The sequence below is a fragment of the Zootoca vivipara genome, chromosome 6 (assembly GCF_963506605.1).
Source record: "Zootoca vivipara chromosome 6, rZooViv1.1, whole genome shotgun sequence".
NCBI classification, from domain to species: Eukaryota; Metazoa; Chordata; class Lepidosauria; order Squamata; family Lacertidae; genus Zootoca; species Zootoca vivipara.
This window is the reverse complement of record NC_083281.1, coordinates 44,915,968-44,939,168: the sequence shown is the minus strand read 5'-3', so window position 1 is coordinate 44,939,168 and position 23,201 is coordinate 44,915,968. Positions and strand designations below refer to the sequence as shown.

General features: G+C 45.3%; 1 protein-coding gene across 1 annotated transcript; it reads right to left on the bottom strand.

Annotated features, from left to right (window-relative positions):
- Positions 1–2,485: 2,485 nt before the first annotated feature.
- Positions 2,486–19,823, bottom strand: CX3CL1 (C-X3-C motif chemokine ligand 1). Its single transcript, XM_035120815.2, has 3 exons — positions 19,621–19,823; positions 7,052–7,172; positions 2,486–5,216 (listed from the first exon to the last, which is right to left on the bottom strand). Exons 1-3 carry the CDS (start codon positions 19,700–19,702, stop codon positions 4,331–4,333), a joined length of 1,089 nt encoding a protein of 362 aa, XP_034976706.2. The 5' UTR covers positions 19,703–19,823; the 3' UTR covers positions 2,486–4,330.
- Between the last annotated feature and the right edge of the window lie 3,378 nt (positions 19,824–23,201).

The window sequence follows — 23,201 nt, the reverse complement described above, 5'->3', positions numbered from 1 at the left end:
TTCCAGGTTTGAATTTGATTATTTAATTATTTTCTGGCTGCATACATGTGTTCGCATGCAAGTCAATCACACATAAGTGACAGTGTGCTTGTATTCAAATGCATCCTGCCTCCGGAGGTTGGAGAAATTAGCCATCATGGCTGGTAGCCTTATCTCCATGACAGAGATCAGCTGAAGGTTCTCTGAAATCCCAAAACTCTGATCAGGGAAGAAATCTTCTCCTCCTCCCCTTCCCAACCTTACAATCCTTATCCTCTGCAAATAATTGGGATTGGCATTGAGATAGAGATGTATCCGTTATGGGCAAATGTCTACAGATTCAGATGCTGTGCTGAAAATATTCTGGCTTTGGATTAATGTTTTCTAGGTACAGAAGGTACCAATTCCCCCTTAATAAAGCCACCCCCCAAAAAAGCTCAACAAGTCTTGGCAATCCCCCCCAAGCTGAACAACTGAGGGCAATCTCCCCCCTCAAAATAGGGGGTGTCTTATACAAGGGGGCGTGTTATACACGGAAAAATACGGTATATTTAAGGACAGTATGGACTGTAGGTGGAGGAAGTCCTGAATGAAACTGGATGACACAATCAGAAGGAAAGGAGGATGGAAAAGGAAGTGAAAATACAGAGAAAATTGTGTGGGGTGAGGAACAGAGAGTTTGAGTGAACTAGACGAGTCCCAAACAGCTTGTGGTCCTCCAGGAGGAGTGTGGGGAAACCTTTTTCAGACTGAGGGTGCCGGCTGCATTCCGTTCTAAAGTGCAGGGGGGAAAGTGGGCAGAGCAATAGGTGTGGGTGGCTCTTGCTTGTTGCACAATAGCGTACATTCCAGCCAAGCAGAAGGCAGAGGATTCTACTCCCCCACCCACCCACTCTCTTCATCCTCTGTGACATGAGCACAGTTCTAAGCCGGGGGGGGGGGTAGCTGGGTACACTTGCTCCAGACATCGGAGGGCTAAGCTGACTGGGGGGCCCTGCCAGTGACTGGCTGAAGTTACACTGTCATGCCAATAACAAGACTTGACCCCCGGGCCTCAGACAAGCTCTGCATGGGCCTGGTTCCAAGGACGCAGGCCAACCACTGGCAAAAGCAGTGGAAAAGAGTACAGAGCAGGGTTGGTGAGGGACATGGTTTGGGGCGAGGAGGTGTGGTCTGGGGCGTGGGAGCGACCTTTGAGGGAATCTCAAGAGCCCAACAGAGCAGCTTGGAGGGCTATATTTGCATACCCTGCAAGTGCCGCAGTAAAACTGGGACGCCCCGTTTGTTCACGTGAGAGCATGGTGGCAATTTGGGGCGCTGCGATCTCGCGCTGCTCTCTCTCCCCAAAAAAAGCACTTTTTCCAGAGCCACGATCTTGTGTGGTGCCCCAAAATGCGCATTTTTGCATGCTGTGCTCTCATGTGAGAGGCCCCCCTCCAGTGCCCTGTTTACAATTACACAAATGCTGGAGTTCTTCCACTTGATAGCGACTTCCTCTATAACAGGCATCCCCAAGTCATTTGCTGTCCTTGGAGCTGCTACCTTTGGTAACTAGGAGGCTGGTCTATTAACCATAAGAAGAGCCTGCTGGATCAGGCCAATGACCCATCTAGCCCAGCATCCTTTTCTCACAGTGACAAACCTATGAGGAGTCCACAAGCAGGGCCTTAGCTCAAGAGCACTCTCCCCTTCTGAGGTTTGCAGCCACTGGTATTCAAAAGCATTGCTGCCTCCGAACATGGAGGCAGAGCATAGCCATCATAGCTAGGACCCGTTTGATAGCCTTATCCTTCATAAAATTGTCAAATCCTCTTTTAAAGCCATCTAAGTTGATGGCCACCACTGTCTCCTATGGGAGTGAGTGCACTTTTTCAAAAAAAAAAAAAAAAGCTCCCCATTGACACTTTTTAGAAAACCATGGTTTAGTGTTATGTGTAAACCAGACCAGCAATTCCTTTAACAAGTGTGCACTTTTTCATTCCGGTCTTCTTAATTTATCCAGACCTTTTAGCCTCTTAACTCTGAGCCTGCCTTTGCCATCCATTTATTTTTCAGAATCGAGACACCTTCCAAGAAATGTGGGCCCCTTTTTTTAACCATGTTAATTACCAAAACCAAGACCTTGTCATGCCAATATTCTCAGAGCAGAGGTTACGTTAAGTAATATGTTTGAACATTCTTTTTGCTAGTTTATGTCTAAAGTCAATGAACAACAACAACAACAACAACATTATTTAAACCTGCCCATCCGGCTGGGTTTCCCCAGCCACTCTGGGCGGCTTACAGCACATTAAAAATTGTTTTAAAAATGGTATTTAAAATTCACATGTCTTCTAAAAGTCAGATTGTTGTTTATTTGTTTATTTCCTTCACATCTGATAGGAAGGGATTGCACAGAACAAGCGCCACTACCAAGAAGGCCCTCTGCCTGGTTCCCTGTAACCTCACTTCTTGCAGTGAGGGAACCACCAGAAAGCCCTCGGCATTGGACCTCAGTGTCCAGGCAGAATGATGGGGGTGGAGACGCTCCTTCAGGTATACTGGGCCGAGGCTAGAGTTTTAAAGGTCAGCACCAACACTTTGAATTGTGCTCCGAAACGTACTGGGAGCCAATGTAGGTCTTTCAGGACCGGTGTTATATGGTCTTGGCGGCCACTCCCAGTCACCAGTCTAGCTAAAACAAACACCATTATATGTACTGCTGGATAAGTATTTAATGGTTCTATTTGTTTAGAAACCAATAAAAATTGTTAAAAACGAAAACAAAAAAACTCTGAGACTCTTGCTACTGCCTGATATTAATGCTTTGACTTTTCCCCTTGCTGCTTAAACAGTTGTTTTGGTTTCTTCAGTACCATTCCTTGTTGAATTTTAAACCACTTTAGGCATTTATAAAATTGAAAGGCAGGGTGTAAACAAAGCAAAGTGATGGTCTGTGATCTGTTAGTGGTTTCATAACAAGGTACTTTGGTTCACTTGGACGACCCTCTTTCTTTTACTCCCCCTTGCATTTGTGAAAGACGACACACTACATGGGATTAGAGTTTTATTTATTTACTTAAAGAAAATACAAAACACCACATAGCAAACCCAGAAAATACCCATTCTATGGATAAGGACACAAAACTACTGTACACCTTGAGCTTGGCTAAATGACCTGGTTTTTGGTCTTGAGCGTTTAGTGCAAATTTCAACATACGTAATACTTTCCCACTTCTCTCCCATACTTGAAATGGTAATTTCCATGTGCTAAGTCAGGCTTCCTCACCCTCGGCCCTCCAGATGTTTTGAGACTACAATTCCCACCATCCCTGACCACTGGTCCTGCTAGCTAGGGATCATGGGAGTTGTAGGCCAAAAACATCTGAAGGGCCGAGGCTGAGGAAGCCCGTGCTAAGTACTTGGCCGCAAACACCAGCAGGTGCAGGTTGCAGAGGCGGAGAGTCCGTAGCCAACAGGTTACTTGGAGCCCCCTGCCTAATTTCATGCTAGAGGAGGGTGAGAGCCTGGAAGGAAAGAGAGAGCAGGGAGAGGAGGAAGGCAAAATGGAAGGATGGAGAGGAAGACCACCACAAGCAAGCAGTTAAGACCTCTGACAAGAGCAATCTGCCCTTCTGCCTGCAACCCAGTGGGCAGGGAGAGAGAGAAGGGAGGTGAGAGGCTCTGCCCGCCCCCATTGACATGCGGCCCCCATCAGATTACCCTGAAGGGAATGTGGCCCTTGGCAGAATGTGGCCCTGATCTACCCTGGTCTACAGGGTCTAAGCAACCTCGTGAGATTTGAATCTTGGTGGACTACGGAGACACCAACAGATTCAACACTTGCCTACTTTGACCAATAAAGGAAGATCAAGCAAACAACTTTAGGAGGAGTCCTTTCCAAGGATGCTTGATTATATGTCCCCGGTGAGCCTTTGACCTTGGTCTCAGGTCTTATACAGTTGCCTTGGCACTGCTCCAGCTCTGCTTCCAACCAATCAGCGTACACATGGCTTGAATGGCTCAGGAAGCAGTCGTTTTCTGTTCCCCTAGCAGAGGGGTTTGGTGAGAAGGCCTGCCTCCCACTTTGAAGTGGCCTGAGTTCATATTCCTGCAGGATAAGGCCTCTCTCACTACCCTTGGGCAATGTGTTTGCTACATCCTGCTGCCCATGTCACAGGTCCCACTCTTGTGGGGGAAGCTCACACCATCTGTCTTGCCGATGGGCATTGCCATTCATCTGATGTGTGTGCACTGCATCTTGTGATTGAATATGCAGTATGGGGCTTACCTGCTCCCCCTATTTTATTCAATGACCTTGGTTAAACCCCTGGAGTGAAAGAAGCATTTTTAGACACAAGTCACAGGCAAGTTAAAGAATATCCATGGCCAAGGCATCAGATTGAGAGTCAGAGGAAGTGAAGAGCAAGCCTTGGACCACTTCCCTAGGTGGTGTTCTGGTGCAAATGCTGGGCCTAGCGTATGCCCACACAACAACGACCATGGTGAGACATAGAAAAGCCCCCACGGAAGCCATGAAGATGACGTGACTTCGGGGTCCAGCCAAAGCACCGGGAGAGAAGGCAAATGGGACCTCAGGAGTGCTTGTGGTTGGCTGTGCTTTGCTTTTCCCAGCTGTGTTCTCCTGGGGAAAGCCTGACGTTGACGAAGTACCTGCTGAACTGGTAGAAGTGTGCATGTTTGCTTCAGCAGTTAGGAGCCCCACAGTTGACTGCCGTCCGGTACCTGTGCTGCTGGAGCTGCTCGGAACTGAAGTCAGTTGTTTGGAGGAAGCTTGGGATGTGGCAGATGCTGTGATCGGCTTAGTGCCTTTTGCCGTGGAATCTGCAATAATAAAATTGCTTAGGGGGGAGCTGGATGGAGATGCCACCAAATCACGAGTTGATCCAGGGAACTCTTCCAGGCCTTTCCCAACAGTTGTGAGACTTCCCTCATATCTCTTTGGTCCAACAGAGGTTTGGGAAACCATAGTGCCACTTGCAAGGGTTTCGGGATTTAGGGTCGCTCTGGTCACCGTCACTGCTGGTTTGGGAGCGTAAGTAGCTGTGCTAAAAGTGACAGTGGTGTCAGGTGGACCCCCAGGGTGAGCTGATATGGGGACAGTACCTCCCCAGTGTTTGTCAAACCCAGGTGTCACTTCTGTAGGAGTGTTCCGTGCATCCAGCTGCCTCATAACCTCCTGCACCCAGACTTCCTCTGGTCTCGCACATAATTTCTGATTCTTCTTATTGATAAATCTGGACAGAGAAAGAAAACAACAGTTAAAAGGGGCACAATCCAGCTCAGTTTAGCAGTTTTAAAACTCAGTGATCATCAACAGGACAGATTTAAGCACATCCTTTAGCATTTCTTAAGATATTCTTAAATATCTTTCCACATCCATTTCCATTTAACAAAAAAAAGGCTTTGCGAGTTGTGACGAATGTCCCCCTCTCTATTACTAAAATGCGACACAGGAATCCAGAGGTGAAGCCACACACACTCTTCTCCTGCCGCCTCCCAAATAAACCACTTCATTCTTGGGAGTTTATAAGTAAAGAGACTCTCCTTCCAGCTCACGTGGCCTGGTATCAAAGAAAAACTCTAGGCTGTTTGATAGAATAACCTCCTGCCACCAGTAAAGGGTCCCTCTTGGCCTGATTCCCCTTACTGTAAAAGTTTGCCCCTTTCCACGCTGGCAACATGTTGACACCACAGGTTATCTTTCTAAGCCTCCTCAGTGTTACTCTAAGACAGGGGTGGCCAACTCCCAAGAGACTGATCTACTCATAGAGTTAAAAACTGGGAATGATCTACCCCCTTTTGGGGGGTTCAGGTCAAAGCTGTTGAGTTTTTTTGAGGAAGGAAAGCCCTGTTTTGGGGGGTTTAGGTCAAACTTGTTGAGCTTCTTTTAGGAGGGAGGGAGACCCATTTTTGTTTAGAGCTTTAGGTCATAGTTCAGCTTTTTTTAGGGAGGAGGAAAATTTTTGGTGAGCTTTTTTTAGGGGTGCCAGTGATCTAGCAGTGATCCACCACAGACATCCAGTGATCTACTGGTAGATCACAATCTACCTGTTGGATGTGCCTGCTCTAAGACACAAACTTTCGCCTCTTTTCCTGAGGTAAGTTTTGTCCTCTAATGAGTTACCATTCTGTGAGTCCCGATACCTTGCTGGAAAAATAATGACGATACTTCTTGGCACAAAAGAGAAGAATTTTATTAACCTTAGAACATAGTTATTTATTTAAGGTTTCATATGTTTATAAGATACATTTCGGTTGTAGGTAATCTCTGTCAAACATTTAACATTGAGCCTTCCTGAACCTCATCTAGATCCCCACTATCCTGGCCTCTCAACTTTCTTCCTCACACCTACCCACTCCCTCTCCCTCTCAACTGACAAAACCGCTGCTCCCTCCTTTTAAACTGGGAACAGTCCCACCCCCACCAGAATGTTATGTCAGTCAGTCTGGAGGTGGATTAACTCTTTTCCAGCCAGGTAGGCTGCCAAGTATTCATCAACATTATGTTGCACATTTCTCCCTGGCATGAGTAGCAGAAATAAACCAAAGAGCTGCATTGAAGCTTGTCACCTTGTCACCTCTGCATGCACCCTAAGAAGCCACCGTCCTCCCTGCTTTACTGTTCCCTCTCCTTCCCTCTTTTCCCTCTGTAGTCTCAGCTTGTGTCATGTTTTATATTATATACTGTTTGAGGTGGAGCCCTGACTTCTCATTGCTAATACCTGGGGCACCATGCAAATTGATAGTACTATATATAATATACTCATAGTAATAAATGAATTTACTCTATAGAAGTCAGGGAGGGAAGGGTCAAACAAAAGACTGCATCACTACAGCCATTGCTTTTTGCCATAATAACAACATCAATGCATTTTAAGCCTGTTCCAGCCCTTTTTAGTTCCTGAAATCAGTTTAATCATTTATGACCTCCTTAAAGAGCTTTGGATAGGTAGAAAGAAAACTGGAAGAAACACGTCTCCTGTGACAACTGCATTTAACTTCCATCTCAATGAAAAGAAAACTGGATTGTATAATAACTGGCATAGCATTAATGGCACAAGGCACTTACATCACCAAAGTCTTCGTCCCACATGTCCTTTTTGTATAATTTTGCAGTCTGATCAGCTCAATCGGTTTGCGTAAATAACCTCTGCATTCGTTTGCACAGCCTTTTGCTACTTCCGGTTCTCCTGCAGCAAGAAAACAGCACATCGATCACTGTCTGTTTATTTGTATGCCACTTTCCCAGAAAACTGTGCCCCCAAAGGCTCACAACATATCAAACGAACAATAAGCATTACTGTTCAAAAACATTAGAAAGGATTGTAAGTCACAATGTCAATAAATAGAAAAAAAGGCATCGTTCCATACAATGTCGTGTAAAACAATACAAATGAGCAAACCTAATATAACAGCATAAATTAAAGAACACTGTATGCAAATACCGTAAGCTAGCCTAATAAAATGCCTGATACTAAATAGAAGAAAAAATAAACAAATACAAATAGAACATAGGAAAAGCCCTGCTGGACCGGGTCAAAGCAGGCCAATCTAATCTAGTCCAGCATCTTGTTGTCACAGCGGCCGGCCAGATAAAACCTATGAAAAGCCCAAAATCAGGACCTGAGTGCAATGACACTCTCCTGACTAGTAGCATGCCAAACTTTGAGTCTGATTCAGAGTACCAAGTATGTGTACTTATTTCCATTAAGCCCAGGGACTTACCTGTGGCAAGGCAGGAAAAGACAGCTGGGACCTGGGCCGGCATGCACCCCTCTCTCCATGGCCTTGCCTTGTCCCAGATAAATCGCTGGGTCTTTGGGGAACAGGGGGAGGCTGCAGTGAGCACCTTCTGAGACTTTTTGCAAACTCCTGCACTGATTTGAATTGCTACCAAGCAGCCACTGGGCTATATCTGAGATGCTAGTATTGGTAATCTATACAGCTTGGGAGCAGGATACCTAAAAGATCATCTTGCTGTGCCTTTACCCAGCAAATTACTGCACTCATATCAGGGACCATAACCAACAGCATCTCATCAGGGGGTCCATTCTGCATGGTGTCAGAATCAGGCCTTTACGCTAAGGTTACCACTTACCAGATGTCCCCGTTTCCCGGGGACAGCCCCCAGATTTACAAATCAGTCCCCTGACAAAAATCCATCTATTTAGTAGGAAGTTGAAAAGTGTTCCCAGATTTATTGAAATAAATCTGGTAACCTTACTTTATGCTTTGAAACTGACTCCCATTACGTATCAGCCACATGCCGTCTCTATTGTCTTTCTGACCCCTGTTGAAGATCTTCCCTTTTCCACAAGCTTTTTAAATAGAGATTTTATCCCACTCTGAATCAGTAATGGAAGTGTTTTTATGTACATTTTTATTGTTGATGCTTTCATTGTTCAATTGCTTTTGGATGTTTTATATATTATATTTATTATCCTCCCCCCCCACCTTTCCTGCAAATAACTCAAGGTGGTGTACCCGACCCTCCCCCCTCATTTTATCCTTACAACAACCCTGTGAGGTAGGTTAGGCTCAGATGCAGCAACTGGTCACCCAGTGAGTTTCATGGCTAAACCCTGGCCTACAGGTCCTGGTCAGACACTCTAACCACTATGCAACACTGGCTGTCATGGGATTTATAAACGAAATGAATGAATGAATGAATGAATGTTTTCAAAGGCTCCACTGCTTTCAGGGCAGGATGCCCACACATCTACCGGTATGTGGTCTATTGCTTAAAGTTCTAGCATGCTTAATTCAGATGTAGTAGTAAACTATGGCCTGATCAAACTAGGAAGTGAAGGAGGAAATCAGTGTGGATGGCAAGAGAACATTTTTGCAGCTGATTTTATCATTTTTAGCTCATTTTAGTTTCATCGTATTGAGTCTCTTGTACACTGCTTAGAGGCAACTGTTGTAAAGTGTTATACAAATTGTCAGAACGATAAATAAAGTTTAGGAAGCACCCAAGCCCAAGGCTTCAGATGGCCAAACTATACTTTGCCATGTCACGTTTCCAATTTCAAACCAGAGAACGATTATATAAAATCGTTTCCATATTCAAAACAGCTGCAGGTTGCGCAACTCTCTTGAATTCTTGTTGTAGCAAATGTGCCTTGAATTCTTGTGCATTAGGAAAAAGGATCATGTGAGAAAGATGACGATTTGCCAGCATAGACTGTGATTGCCCAACTCTTTCCTCTTTGATGAGCAATCTCATTATTTTATTTTTGAAAACGAGTAGCTGTGCCTGTTAACACCACTGAGCCAACCCAGATGTCAGGCTAACAAAAGAAATGGCCGTGACTTCTGAGATACACATCAGCAGCTAACCTTGCAGAGGACTCTTGTGCCCCTATGGAGCAGAAGCAGGAAGCACTGCTTGCTATTTCTGTGATATTTAGAGGCACCTGGCTGAGGTCTGTCATATTCACAGACTCTCTGTGAGAGAAGAGCAGGCATCGTGTTCTCATAATGAGGAAAGGAGTTTCAAAGTGCCTTCACGGTGTTCAATTCAACCTTTTCCTCTCTCAGGGCAAACTGGGAGGAAATGATTCTGCAGATTTTCAGATGATTTTTTGCATCACATAAAGAGCTGGAAAGGAGCTTAGAGACAGAGCCAGCCTTATGATTAGGCAAACTGAGGCATCCGCGTCAGGTGGAGGTGGAATCCTGAGACAGCAAATCCTGCCCCTGTGCCTGCCTACTGCCACACCATGCTGCCCACTGCTGCAGAAACAAGAAGCAGCAGTGGCAGGGGACTCTGAGCTCCTGCCGCTGCTTCTCCACTGTCTCTGGCAGTGGGGATGGGAGACACTCAGGGTGGTGCTGGAGTACCGCAGTGTCTCAAGGCAGTGTCTATAATGCAGGATGCAGCCCCCCCCCCAAGCCTCTTCTTAACCGTCATCCAATTTTGTGGGTGCCAAAGTGTCCCCTCAGCACTCTTATTATTGTGCAATTCACATAGAAACAGACCTGCCAGGAAGTTGTTCTAGTAGGACATTGTCACCAATTGTCACCCATACAAGGTCCCCACATTTTAGCTACCTATCACTTTCAGTTTTCCTTCTGGAAACAAACAAACAAAACACCACCTGAGGCATAAAATGTCCCTGAAATGCATCACATTTTGCCATTAGGGTGTTTTCATTACCCCAAACAATGTTAACATGTTTTCATAGTACTGTAAAATGTTCAGGGGCAAGTCCACAAAGAGCACTGAGGTCAAACAAGCTTGACAAAGGAATAAACTTTGCAGCCACATCTCCAAGGACCCATTGTTGCCTTTGGTGAAACTGTTTCCACTCATTTTACAAAGAGCAAGGCAGCTTATGGTTGCAGAGGAAGTGTCAACAGCAGGCATCCCCAAACTTCGGCCCTCCAGATGTTTTGGACTACAATTCCCATCTTCCCCGACCACTGGTCCTGTTAGCTAGGGATCATGGGAGTTGTAGGCCAAAACATCTGGAGGGCCACAGTTTGGGGATGCCTGGTCAACAGGTTGGCACACACAGGGAGATAAAAGGCAAGATTGCCCAGCACAGACACATTTTCAATGGAATTCTGAGGCATGAACAGCCAATTATAATCTGCTTGAAGAATTAGTAGTACAGATCTAAGAGCTGACGCTCACTGTGAGATCACGGTTGCCAGTTTTTCAACCATGTCCTGGATTGCCACTGACAGCAGTTTGGTTTTTAGCCATTGATTAGCAACATTTATCTAGCTGCAGGAGACGCACCCCCCTCCTGCACCTTAAACCACCATAAAGTAGGGTCGGTTGGAGAAATTACATCCCTCTGTGACTAGGAGAGTGGATTCATGCACCCTAGGTTATGATGTCCTTTGGAGGGGCAGCATTCCTGTTGAGATACAACAGGCAACTGATATCTGTATTCCCCAGAAACAATTGAAGGTTTTTGTTTGTTTGTTTGTTTCGACAGGCTTCTCCAGCTGGATGAAGAGGAATCTGCCTTCTGTGTTGTTTTTAAATATATACTCAGCTGTTTTTCTACTGCTTACAATATTCTCTTAGCTGTTTTTAAGAATGTGCCTGCAAATCACCTTGGGACAGAGATACACAAAGTGATGCACAGATTATGAAATAATAACTGCAATAAACTGAACATGTTCATCTGGAACAGTGCAGGTATTATCGTAAGGCAGAGGTTGAAAGGAACGGCAGGACTGTTTGCCGTCTGGAGGGTGGGGTGCTTTATCAGGGTCTTCGTCTGTAGCTCCTGGACTGACCACATAGGACTGAGCTTCTGGGTTATCGATTAATCTGGAACATACACCTCTCAGAAAGAGTTTCAGCTACTTGGGAAATACGCACCTATGGCTCTGGGGAATTGCACAAGGGGAGATAGGCAAGAACAGCCAAGATTGCCCCACCTTGATCTTGGGAGATACTGCAACGCTTTAACCTAAATGCAAACTGGGTGTAGAATGCTAATTTCCCCACAACACTATGTGCCTGCAGTGGGATTGTGAATAGCTGGAGGCATGAATATTCTGCAGATTCACCCTTCTGGAATCTGGTCTCTGCCTTCAAGGGATTTATTCAGCAATCAGTGATCCCAGATAGATATGGCTTTTGCACAACAGTTGTTTAGGGCCCCATTCAAGACGACCGTGTGATATCCAGCTCATATGGAATGGGTAATTTATTGTTATTTATATAATGCTCACAGAAGTGGTTAAACAGCAGCTCTCGGAAGAGATCACAATCTAAATGGGTGAAAGGACAGGGGAAAAGAGAAACCGAGTCCCCCCCCCCACTTCTTAAATTTGCATGCCAACCCAAGAGAATGTACACAGAACCCTGCTGGATCAAGCCAGTGGCCCAGATCCTGTTCTCACAGTGGCCAACCAGATGCCTGTGGGAAACCCACAAGCAGGACCCAAGCACAAGAGCATGTGCCACTACTGTGGCTTCCAGCAAGATCCCTCCTCTTCAGAGAGGGGGGAATTTGCAGACGGGACCATAGCTGCCAAGTTTTCCCTTTTCTCGCGAGGAAGCCTATTCAGCATAAGGGAAAATCCCTGTAAAAAAGGGATAACTTGGCAGCTATGGACGGGACCCGCTCTACGCTTTGAGCAGGGGGGCATGTTTGGCCCCCTGCTCCACCTTTACCTGCCGCGCTCAGGGCCCTGGCTGGCCAATAGGGCCAGCTGTGGGCAGGGCTACCTGTTTTAAAAGAGCGCGGCAGACCCCAGCTCGCCCCTTTTCGCTGTGGCCATCATCCAACCCTCCTCTTATAGGGGTATCCCCTTAAGGGATCTGGTGGTCGTGGATCCCGTCCTACGCCCTGCTGGTGGCTAGGGCCATGGCACAACCCCCGGTGACACCAGGGGGAGCTTTCAGTTGTATTTGCATCAACAGGCTCCTTCCTTGGGGTGTTAACCTGATATGACCCCCCACTGAGCGGGGTGGAGTCACGCTTGCTAGCGAGTCCAATGCCTAAGCCAATACCTCTCACTTGCTCTAACCAATAAAGTTGTGGCCTTATTCTACCCATTAACTCAAATACCATGTGTCACTGTGTCTTTATTTATCGCGGGGGGTGGGTCCTCGAACCGCAACTGGTATTCAGAAGCATTGATGCCTCTGACCATGGATGTTTCGTAAGCCACCTTGATACACTTGAAAATTGTGTTTTGTAAATATTTAAATAAAAAAATCCATTTGAATAACAATATCCTAGGAAACCCTCCCCCAAACTCAAACATTTGAAAAAGTTGGGTTCTTTAAACTATATTTTTATCCAGAAAATTATCATGTTTTACAAGCAGCAAAGTTTTTTTTTAAAGAACCAACATAATTGTGATACAAACTGGCACACTGAAGTGCCAGCAGAGACAAATATAATCTTATCTGGACCCTGGAAAGATGTGTTTATCCCTGGACAATTCCCTTCCCCCCAAAGGCGCCACTTGGGTTTCCTGTGCACACCTAAAATAAACTCAGCCAGCATCTTTAGCTAGTTAGGAGAACAGAAGTTGAGCAGCAAGCCTGATGGAAGTGAGGCGAAAAATAGGGGGGAGAAGGGAAGACAAAGGGCTCAGTTTACCTCCCTTCCTCAAACTGCAACAACAAGCCCTTGCAGAGTTTGAAAGGGCCTGGGGATCTGACCTCAGAGGATGCCTCTGCCTTCCAAAAAACAACAGAGGAGAAATTGGATTCACTGTAACTGGTAAAAGAGGGTCACCCACTTTCCCTGCCTAGTGTGACCTTTGGCTGAAGTTGAATAAAATGTATGGAGGGGAGTGTCCTGTCCTAGCTAGATCCTGAGCCACAGAGGAACTTCCATATAAACAGAGCTGCTATGGACGCAGAGAGCAGCAACACCCAAGGCCAGTCCGAGGTCCAGTCTCAGGCAAACAGTGGTTCAAGCAAGGGATCAGGAAAGATGCAAGTCGAAGGTCTCATTCCACACAAGTAGAGGGCTAGGTACAAGGCAAAAAGCAGCTCTTCCCACCTAATACTGGGGCTTTTCAGCTGGAGCATGCTGGAACCACACCCAGCTGAATCCCATTAGTTGTTGTCAAAGGGGAGGACCTTAGTCGTGACTCCTTTGATGAAGTCTGGTCCTTCTCCTTCGGGGGTGGGTTTGCACCCACCGTTTAAGGTGCTGTCACTCACACAGCCTCAAAGCCTCAGGTTCTGAGGTCAAACTCTTCCACTACACAGGATGCCCACCTAGCACCCAAGTCCTAACTTGTCCTTCTCCACAGATCTCGTTGGGTCCTGGGCTTCACTAGGTAGTGGGAGCTCCACACTGGCCTCTGATTGTGGACTCCTGCAGATGAGGCATGACAGGCAGGAAAGTGGATGGTTGAGCAATCCTGGTTCAGTTTAATTGCCTGTTCTTAATCCTCCCCAGTCCAAGACAACTCCCTGCTGATTTCTGTGAGAAATAGCATCCTGCAGTGGCCCTGATGGCAGGAAGAACTTGTGGATAAAGGCTGCCAATTGTTTCTCACTCCTAAAAGTTATATTTTGATGCAGTGTGGGGAACAGAGACCAAAGCCATACAGTATTTCAAAACTTTTAAGTTTTGTTTTTGTTTTGTTTTGTTTTTTTGCAAGAGATGCCTGGCTCAATATGCACAGAGTAACCAAGTTTGCTGGCGAACTCAAGTGTTTTTGATGAAAGCATCTTTCACTCATTTGCTTCTACTTCATACAGTCGCACACAACAGCAAACAAATAGGCTGAATAACTAGTCTGAGGTCTGCAAATACACATACGGTCAAACATGCACACAAATACTTTTTAGATATGCACTAGGAAGCGTGAGACCCTTCATCCCAGTTCATGCAGACAAATGGTAGCATAGCAGACTTTAAATTAAATCACACTGAGGACTCTGCTAGTCAGCATCCTGATCTGCTCGCACAAAGCTTACACAGAGGCTAGACTATGTACGAGAATTGGGCAGTTATAGGACAATGAGCATTTATCCCAATTGGCTTGTGGGTGCTTATATGTCTTCCCATTTATCATTAGATCCCCCCACACTTTTCAGTACAATTCCCTGTTACTTTCCTGTCACTTTCCTAACCACTAAAAGTAGGGGGGGGCTTTTTATTTCATTTTAAGAAAGTGGGTTTGTTGTGCAAAAAGAATGGAGGCACCATTCTTCATGTTTCACATCTTACTCCACAGATCCTGTGGTTTTGGCTAGCCTACCACAAAGCACAATGGGTGAGTTCTGGTGGCATGTTAAAAACCACTGAATCAAGTCTCAAGGGTGCTAGATGTGAACAGCTGCTCTCAGGGGGAAGCCTCACCATGTGGCTACACTTAGAATCATAGAGTTGGAAGGTACCCCAAGGGTCTTCTAGCCCAACCCCACTTCAAAAAGGACCCACCCTACCAAATGGTCTGGTGAATCAGGGGCTCTGAGAAATTATCTGCCCTGTTATTCTTAGTTTTAATTTTCATCAGAGTGGTTTAATAATCAATTCCTCTTCACAGGAAACTCTGGGAATGGTAGCTCTGTGAGGGTCTCCTAAAAACACTCAGCATCCTTAACAAACTACAGCTCCCATAATTCTTTGGCAGAAGCCATGACTGGTTAAAGTGGTATCGCTGCAGTTGAAATGTATGTTGTGAATGCGGCCTTAATCTGGCTTGTGTCCCTTGAACACAAGTGGACCAGCAAGTCTGTTCCATCTGATAACCATGTGGCTATTTTAAGCAATTTTCACATACACACACCTAATTTTAATTTATTTTTTATTTATTCAATTTCTATACTGCCCTTCCTCCCAAAGGAACCCAGAGTGACAAACAAGTAAAAGCAATAAAAAACACCTTAATAACATTAAAAACTCCAACACAGATACTGTATCTTTCAAGCAGCTAGAAAGGATTTTTGAACAGAAAGGCAAAAAGAGCTTGAAAGCCCCCGAACCACCTTGTAAAGAAATGAAACTAAGGGGTTCCGGTTTCCGCCGGCAGGAATGGCGGACCTGTTTTCCATCCCTCTGACCTTCGTAAGGAATTTGGCGGTTGCTAGGGGAGTAAATGGCAACCCCCTACCCTCTCCGGGGGTTACGGAGAGGGGCCGCTGGCCCGCGATGCCCCCAGACCCACTCCGACTGTTTATGGAGTGGGGGGAGCTTGGGCTGAAAAGCACTTACGAGGGCCAGGACTCCCGGACGCTAATCTGCATGGCGGGGATTTCCATGGTTAAAGAAGATAATTAAGCTTAAATCTATGGACATACTTCAGAAGGAGGGGAAGAAGCGCTGTTTACTGCTGAGAAATTTATGCTGCTGAGGGAGAGGAGTCAAAGACTGTATTTCATCTGGAAGAAGGATTGATGGGGACGGAGCGATAAGGGAAGTGAGTTTTTTTTTATTTTTCTTCATATGTGTTACCTCGTACCTTCCCAGACGCGATGTCCTGGCTTGTTTGGAGTGAAAGAGAAGCAAAAGACTGTGTGAGTTGAACTTTATAAACTGTTGTTACTGAGCATATTTTTTAAAGATGTGGAGTTGCCGATGAGAAAAGCCCCCCTCTAGTTGGACGGAAGGAGTGCCTGGACGCGTTCGGAGGATTTATGAGCTGTGACGCACTTTGAATTGGAGCAGCGACCTGAAGCTAAGTTCAGCTATAGGGCAAGGAGATCCATTAATTTACCAAGAGTCTATGGTTTGATGTTTGGGTCTTCTGCCTGGAAAAGCTGTAAATTTTACAACAAAGATCGTTAATCTACATGGTTATGAGAGAAAACGAAAGTGATTTGAGCTTTTTAAGATGGCGCTGCTTCGTGTTGACGCAACAGGGAGCTCCAGACCAAGAAGATTTATGGGGAGGCTGGACTGATTAACTCACACAGGAGAAAGAACATTTGTGAAACCTTGTTTGATATTTATCTCAGCAGCTGGGAAACAATCGGTTGAAAATGGAAAACATCTATGTGACTGTAAGGGAAAGATTTGGATTATTATGAACTCGGAGAGACGATTTGAACTTTAGAAAAAAGACGGCAGTGGACGGTTGCGAGGAATCCCCAATTTCTTGAAGCATGGGAACTCAAAAAAAAATCTTTTTAGATGATTTGGCATAACATTCGGTTTGATTGATATATATGTGTATAATTTGAAATAATGAATGTGATATAATTGGTTTTAATTGGAAAATTAATAAAAAATATATTAAAAAAAAAGTAAAGAAATGAAACTAAAACCAGGATGTTAGCACAAACAAGCCACAACCTGAGAAGTTCACATACATGTAGTCCAATCTAGACATGTGATCCAATGTGAGCCATCGGATGAAGACCAGAGAGGTTTGCTTCCAATTCTGGAGCGAACCCAACTCCTCTCCCATTCCTAACTACAATTCCCATCAGCCTCAGGTCAGCTGGGCCCTCGGATGCTGGAGTTAACAGTACCATGGCTGCACTGGCTGCAGCTCCTGGGAAGTGTAATACAAAACACCTGTAAGGCTGGTAAAAGCTTCTCTTACCCCTAGAATACAGGGTAAGGGAAGCTGAGCCCTCTCCCCTTCCCCCACCAGGGCTCCTCTTCTTACATCAGCTCAGGCACTGTTCTCCTCAGTCAGCCCATTTCCAGAATCAGAGGTGGTTGTGAGAAAAGCACCTGAGGCGATGGAACAAAGGGTGCAAAGGTGTGTGAGAGAGTTCAGCACCCCTCGCCCAAGCACCTCTTTCTATGCTAAAATCAAAATCCTTGGTATTTGCAGATGTTCACACACTTTTAAGTTAGTCAAAACAAAAACAAAAATCCTTCCGGTAGCACCTTAGAGACCAACTAAGTTTGTCATAGGTATGAGCTTTCGTGTGCATGCACACTTCTTCAGATACCTGAAAGCTCATACCTATGACAAACTTAGTTGGTCTCTAAGGTGCTACTGAAGGATTTTTTTTATTTTTGTTTTGACTACATCAGACCAACACGGCTACCTACCTGCTTAAACTACTTTTAAATTAGGTATGTCCTTCTGAGGTGGGGGCTAATGAATGAACGATGAAAGGGGATCTGGCAAGTCCCAAAGAGACTGAAAGGAAAAACACCCACCATCCATTACTCAGTGGTTTGGAGATCGCATTGCCCTTTCTACATCTAAGCATATATCTTTATAATCATTAGTCTCATTTGGATATCATTGGGATTAATGGATTTTTCTTATTTTTAATGTGAGCGAACAATGTCCACCCCCCTTTTTTAATTTACAAAATCCAGCATCTTACCCATCACCTTGACATAAGAGCATAAGACAAGTCTGCTGGATCAGGCCAATGACCCATCTCTTCACACAGTGACCAACCAGATCCTTATTGGAAGCCTGCAAACTGGACATGAGCGCAACAGCACTCTGCCCACCTGATATTCCCAGGAACTAATGTCCAGAATCATGAGGCCTCTGGCAGTGGGAGTAGAGCTTCGCCATCATGCCTAGTAGCCATTGGTAGCCTTGCCCTCCATGAATTTGTCCAATCCTCTTTTAAAGCCATCCAAGTTGGTAGCCATCATTGCCTCCATAGCTTAAATTTGCTGTGGTTGAAGAAGGAATTTCTTTTGTTTATCCTGAATCTCCCACATTCAGCTTCATTGTACATCCACCAGTTTGAGCATCACGAGAGATGGAGGAAAACTTTTCTCTGTGCACCTTCTCAGTGCCATGTTATGAACTTCTATCAAGTTGCCAATTGCTTGCCTTTTCTCTAATCTAAAAAGTCTCAAACCCTTGCGCTTGAATGGAGTGGGGTGAACATACCGTAGTTGAGCCCACTGCATCTGCTTTCACCCTGGCCCGTTTGGAAAGAGAGAAAAGGTGCCACATTGCCTACACAGTTAGAGCAGAGGAAACAGAAACAAAAACAGAAACAAAAAACACTCAGGCACCCTTCACCTAGATGGCTGGCAAGGACAAAAGCAGTGGGGTGACTCACAAGTGTATGGCCCTTTCTAAAAATTAATAACTTGATGTGCTGGTTGTTCAATTACCATGCTCCCAAGCACCTTAAAGGTAACTCAGGATTGCCACCTTTTTAATTGCCATTGCTCCTGTGCCTTAAAAAGCAAATTCAACAGAAATTCAGCAGGTGATGATTTTCCTGATAGGGAAATAAGAAGTGTTGGTGTGAAAGCTTCAGCAGTGGACCACTGTTAGAGAGAGGAGCAATGCTGGGGGCCAGATTGGGTGGTGGTTACCCTTCCCCATGTTGCCCTACAACTCCCATCAGCAGCCCCCAAACACCTGGAAGGCAGCAGGTTGGCAAGAGCTGCCGGTGCTTCTCAATACAGGCTGGAGCCCCTTATCACTGTTATATTATTATTATTATTATTATTATTATTATTATTATTATTATTATTATTACTCATTGTTATCATGTATTCTTATACTGTATCATTCTTGTTTTGAAAACATTCGTCTTTAGGTGAGCCTACTCAGATGTTTAGAAAGCTGAGTTTCTGCGAGTTTTAATCTGTCTTTAGTCTACTGTTATACTGATTTTTCAAAAGTCTTAAATCACTGTTGTTAATTTTTCTTATTGATAATTTAATTATTTTATCTTTTTTGGAAAACCACTTTGAGGATTTTGAGCTTTCTTTCTTTTACAATCAAGCAGTGTATAAATTTTATGCAATAAAATATATATCACTTTGGGGGCATAATAACAAAAACAATGGTTTATTTGTATATCACTTTTTGGCCCCTCAAGGTGCTGGACAGAAGATTAATACAAGTGTGCAGTCACTCAAAGCCAGGTAAAAGAACAAATCACCAGTGCCCTCTTCTACCCAACTATTGGGGCGGCTTTTACAGTTTTATTTTACAAAACAAAGCAACGGGTCCATTGAATAAGAAGAAAAGTAAGCTCAGCACCAAACAACCAGCCAATCGATTAAAAAGCAGCCGATCTAAAACTTGTTTTTGGTAAACCGCTGGAGGTATTTCCTTACGATCAAGCGGAATATACATTTCATGAACTGAATAACCAATAGATAAAACGGATCCAGTGTGAGCAGTGAAAAAGCCACCGTTTTGCCCACTTCCTCGAGAGGAAACTCCCGTGTGTTCCATGGGACCCCCTGCACAGGTTGCTGGGGACTCTCCCTTGCTCTCGCTCTCTCCCCGTTGGGGTCTCACCTGCCACCTGGACGGGCCACGTCGAGGCGATGGCCGCTGCCGCCGCCACCCAGCCCAGCGCCAGCAGCAGAGGGTCCGGCATGCTCCTGCCCGGCGGCTGAGGCGGGCGCTCCTAAGCCCGGCTCTCCGCGAGCCTCGCTCTCCAATGCGCACCTCGCAGAACGATCAGCAGCAGCGCCATTCCCAGATTCCGCGCCTCCTTCCTTCCTTCCTCCCTTCCCTCCTTCTCCCCTCCCTTCCCGAGGGCGGCACGCCTCCCTTGGCAGCCCGAATCCGACCTCTGGGAAAATCCAGGCGATTCTCTTGGGGATGGTTGATGATGGTTGATTGGCTTGGCAGTAGCTACGGCAGTCACGTTCCCTGCTCGGCCCCTCGGCCCCTCTTCGGGGTTTGCCCGGTACTTTTTGGAAAGACGTGTCCAAGATAGGGGGCGCGGGGCGCGCGAGAAACCTTGCTAGAAAGGGATTGGAATAGAACCAGATAGATCCATCAAAATCTGAATGTAGATACGTGTGTTCATAAAGATCCAGAAACAGCAATGCTTTGAGACAAACGGGACCCGTCCCATAACTTGATGTTCTGTTAAGTGCTCCTGTTCAAGTGTTTCAGCCAATCAGGCCCTCTCTCGTGGCCGGGGGCTCCATTGCAGTAAACCAACAGAGTCAATTTCCGTTTATATAAGATCTACCATAGGTGGCACAGACCTAGGTTCAATTACCACGCATGCCTTCAAGTCCTGGCGCTGTGGTCCGTCTAAACCACTGAGCCTCTTGGGCTTGCCGATCAGAAGGTCAGTGGTTCGAATCCCCGTGAGCATTGTTCTGTCCCAGCTCCTGCCAACCTAGCAGTTCGAAAGCATGGCAGTGCAAGTAGATAAATAGGTACCGCTGTGGCGGGAAGGTAAACAGCATTTCCATGCGCTCTGGTTTCCGTCATGGTGTCCCATTGCGCCAGAAGCGGGTTTAGTCATGCTGGCCACATGACTTGGAAAGCGGTCTGTGGACAAACGCCAGCTCCCTCAGCCTGAAAGCGAGATGATGACTAGGTGGGAAATAATCATACCATGGACAAAATTTCTTTATTGTGGCCAGATTATTCTGTCGCTTGATATCATATAGGCGCTGTCTAATTAAATTATTTGCTTTACTGAAGCCTAGAGTTAATAACTGTTGTGGTGATAAACCAGAAAAGTAAAGCTTTTGGATGACAATTTTAGTCCAAGCACTCTCATGACAATCTTGAGATACTAAGGGCAGTAGACCAGTGGGGTTTAAATTTAGCCAAAGCCACTGATTAAATGTCCTACACCAAATCTGTAATTCAACAGAGAGGATATTACGGTAGCTTCCAAGTGCACACAGGATGGAACAGGAAAAAAATGCCTTAGGAACTTAAATTGAACAGCTTCTGTAGATCCAAGGTGAGTGCCTGTCCAGATCTGAGCCCCATATAATAACTGTGCTAGGGGTATGCTGAAGGTATGTGATTGCAACCTTTTGTATGGAAAAAAAGCTTTTCAGAATTTTAGCGTTTTGAGACGCTTTCTCCTTTGCATATTTCTGATGTGGGTGCAAACGTGAATCTTAAGTCCAAGGACCTTTCAACATTTTTATGAACTGCTGTGAGACTGTCAATTGTACAGAAACAGACAGCTCTACAGGACCTGGAACTTTCTCTTTGGTATAGCAACTCTTGAAATATTGCCAACCTCCCTTGAGAGACTTACAAGGTATGGAGACACCAAATGCCTTCCATGCACCTTGGGGGCATGTTATTATGTACTGATTTGCAACAGCAGCTGCTGGCTGCATCTCTCGAAGCTTTGAATACTAAAAGAAATTAATTCAACATTAACATAGAAATACTAAAGTATTATGCTGTGTGATGGAACCTGTCGTCTTTGTAATACAGTGGTACCTCAGGTTACAGACGCTTCAGGTTACAGACTCCACTAACCCAGAAATAATACCTTGGGTTAAGAACTTTACCTCAGAATGAGAACAGAAATCGTGTGGCGGCAGCGGGAGGCCCTATTAGTTAAAGAGTGGTACCTCAGGTTAAGAACGGACCTCCAGAATGAATTAAGTTCTTTACCCGAGGTACCACTGTACATCCTGTTTTCTTTTGGTTTGATTTTTGAGGTACTGAGGTATTTTGAGGTATTTCTGAAGTGAGCACTTGAATTTTCCTTTTGTCCTCAATTGTTCTTCTATTCTTGCTGAAATCTGAAAGACCAAAGTCTGCCCCCACACTATACCTTTAAAGCACATTTGAAGCACATTTTTTCTCTCAAATAATTCTGGGTACTGTAGTACCCAGAGTTAGAGTTCACAAATTACAATACAGTACCCAGAATTCTTTGGGCAGAAGAATGTGCTTCGAGTGTGCTTTCAATGCAAAGTGTGTACACAGCCTCTGTGTCTTCCTCCCACATGTCAGCATTCTGTACTCACCGAGCATGCTCAGTCCTCAATTTGCTGTTTTGAGCTCCTCCCCCTTTAGAGATTTATTTATTTAATACATTTCTAGTCCACATTTTCCTCCAAGTTGCTCTGGGTGGCATGCCTAGAAAGGTCTCCCCCTGCTTTTTAAAATATTCGCAAGAATCACATGCCCCTGAGGTTCGTTGGCCAAGCCTTTCGCGTAGCACGGCCATGCCCTGTGGAACTTGCTGCCAGTACAGTAGATGTTCTTATGCTAACTGTCTGCCTCAGAAGAAAGAAGATAAGATCGCAAGAAGAGCCTGTTGGATCAGGCCAATGTCCCATCTAGTCCAGCATCTTAGAATCATAAAGTTATAGAGTAGGAAGACACCCCTAGGATCACCTAGCTCAACCCCCTGTAATGCAGGAATATGCAGCTGCCCCATATGGGGACCGAACCTGCAACCTTGGTGTTATCTAACCAACTGAGCAGTGGCCAAACAGATGCTCCAAAGAGAAGCCTATAAACAGGACTCAAGCACAAGAGATATTGCTGCCTCCAATTGTGGTTGCCTCCTCCTCCTCCTCCTCCTCCTCCTCCTCCTCCTCCTCCTCCTCCTCCAGGTAGCACTCCAAGTTGCACCCATTTCCTGTTCCACCTCCTCCTCACCTTCATTCACCATAATCCCTGAGGTCAGACAACTTTCGGTGGTTATGATGACTCAGTGCATTTGGTGAGGGAAGTGGAGAATTCACTCTCTACTTCCTGGAGAATCCCCTCACGGGTCCTTGCTTCACACACATTCCAGAGCTGAGCCATGGAGTTAATACCGGTATATACAAAGGCTCCAGGCACTAAAGGCTCAGCAAGAATTCAGCCCTAACTTCCTCATACTTTGGACCAGATTTACAGCGAAATTGTTGGAAATTCTGCAGCACAGGTGGCCTTCCTTAGTGGGATATGTTTTTGAATATTCATTCCCCAACTTTGTTTATATAGGGAAGGGAAGGGGTAAACACGCCCACAAGGCATTGATTGCCATTTCCTACAAATGACTATTAAAAGCCTCACACAAATCAGATGCTGCGTGGAATTTCCTTCAGGTTCTCTGGCCTGTTAAAACTATTAGGCAGAGGAATTGAGGTGCTATTGTAGAC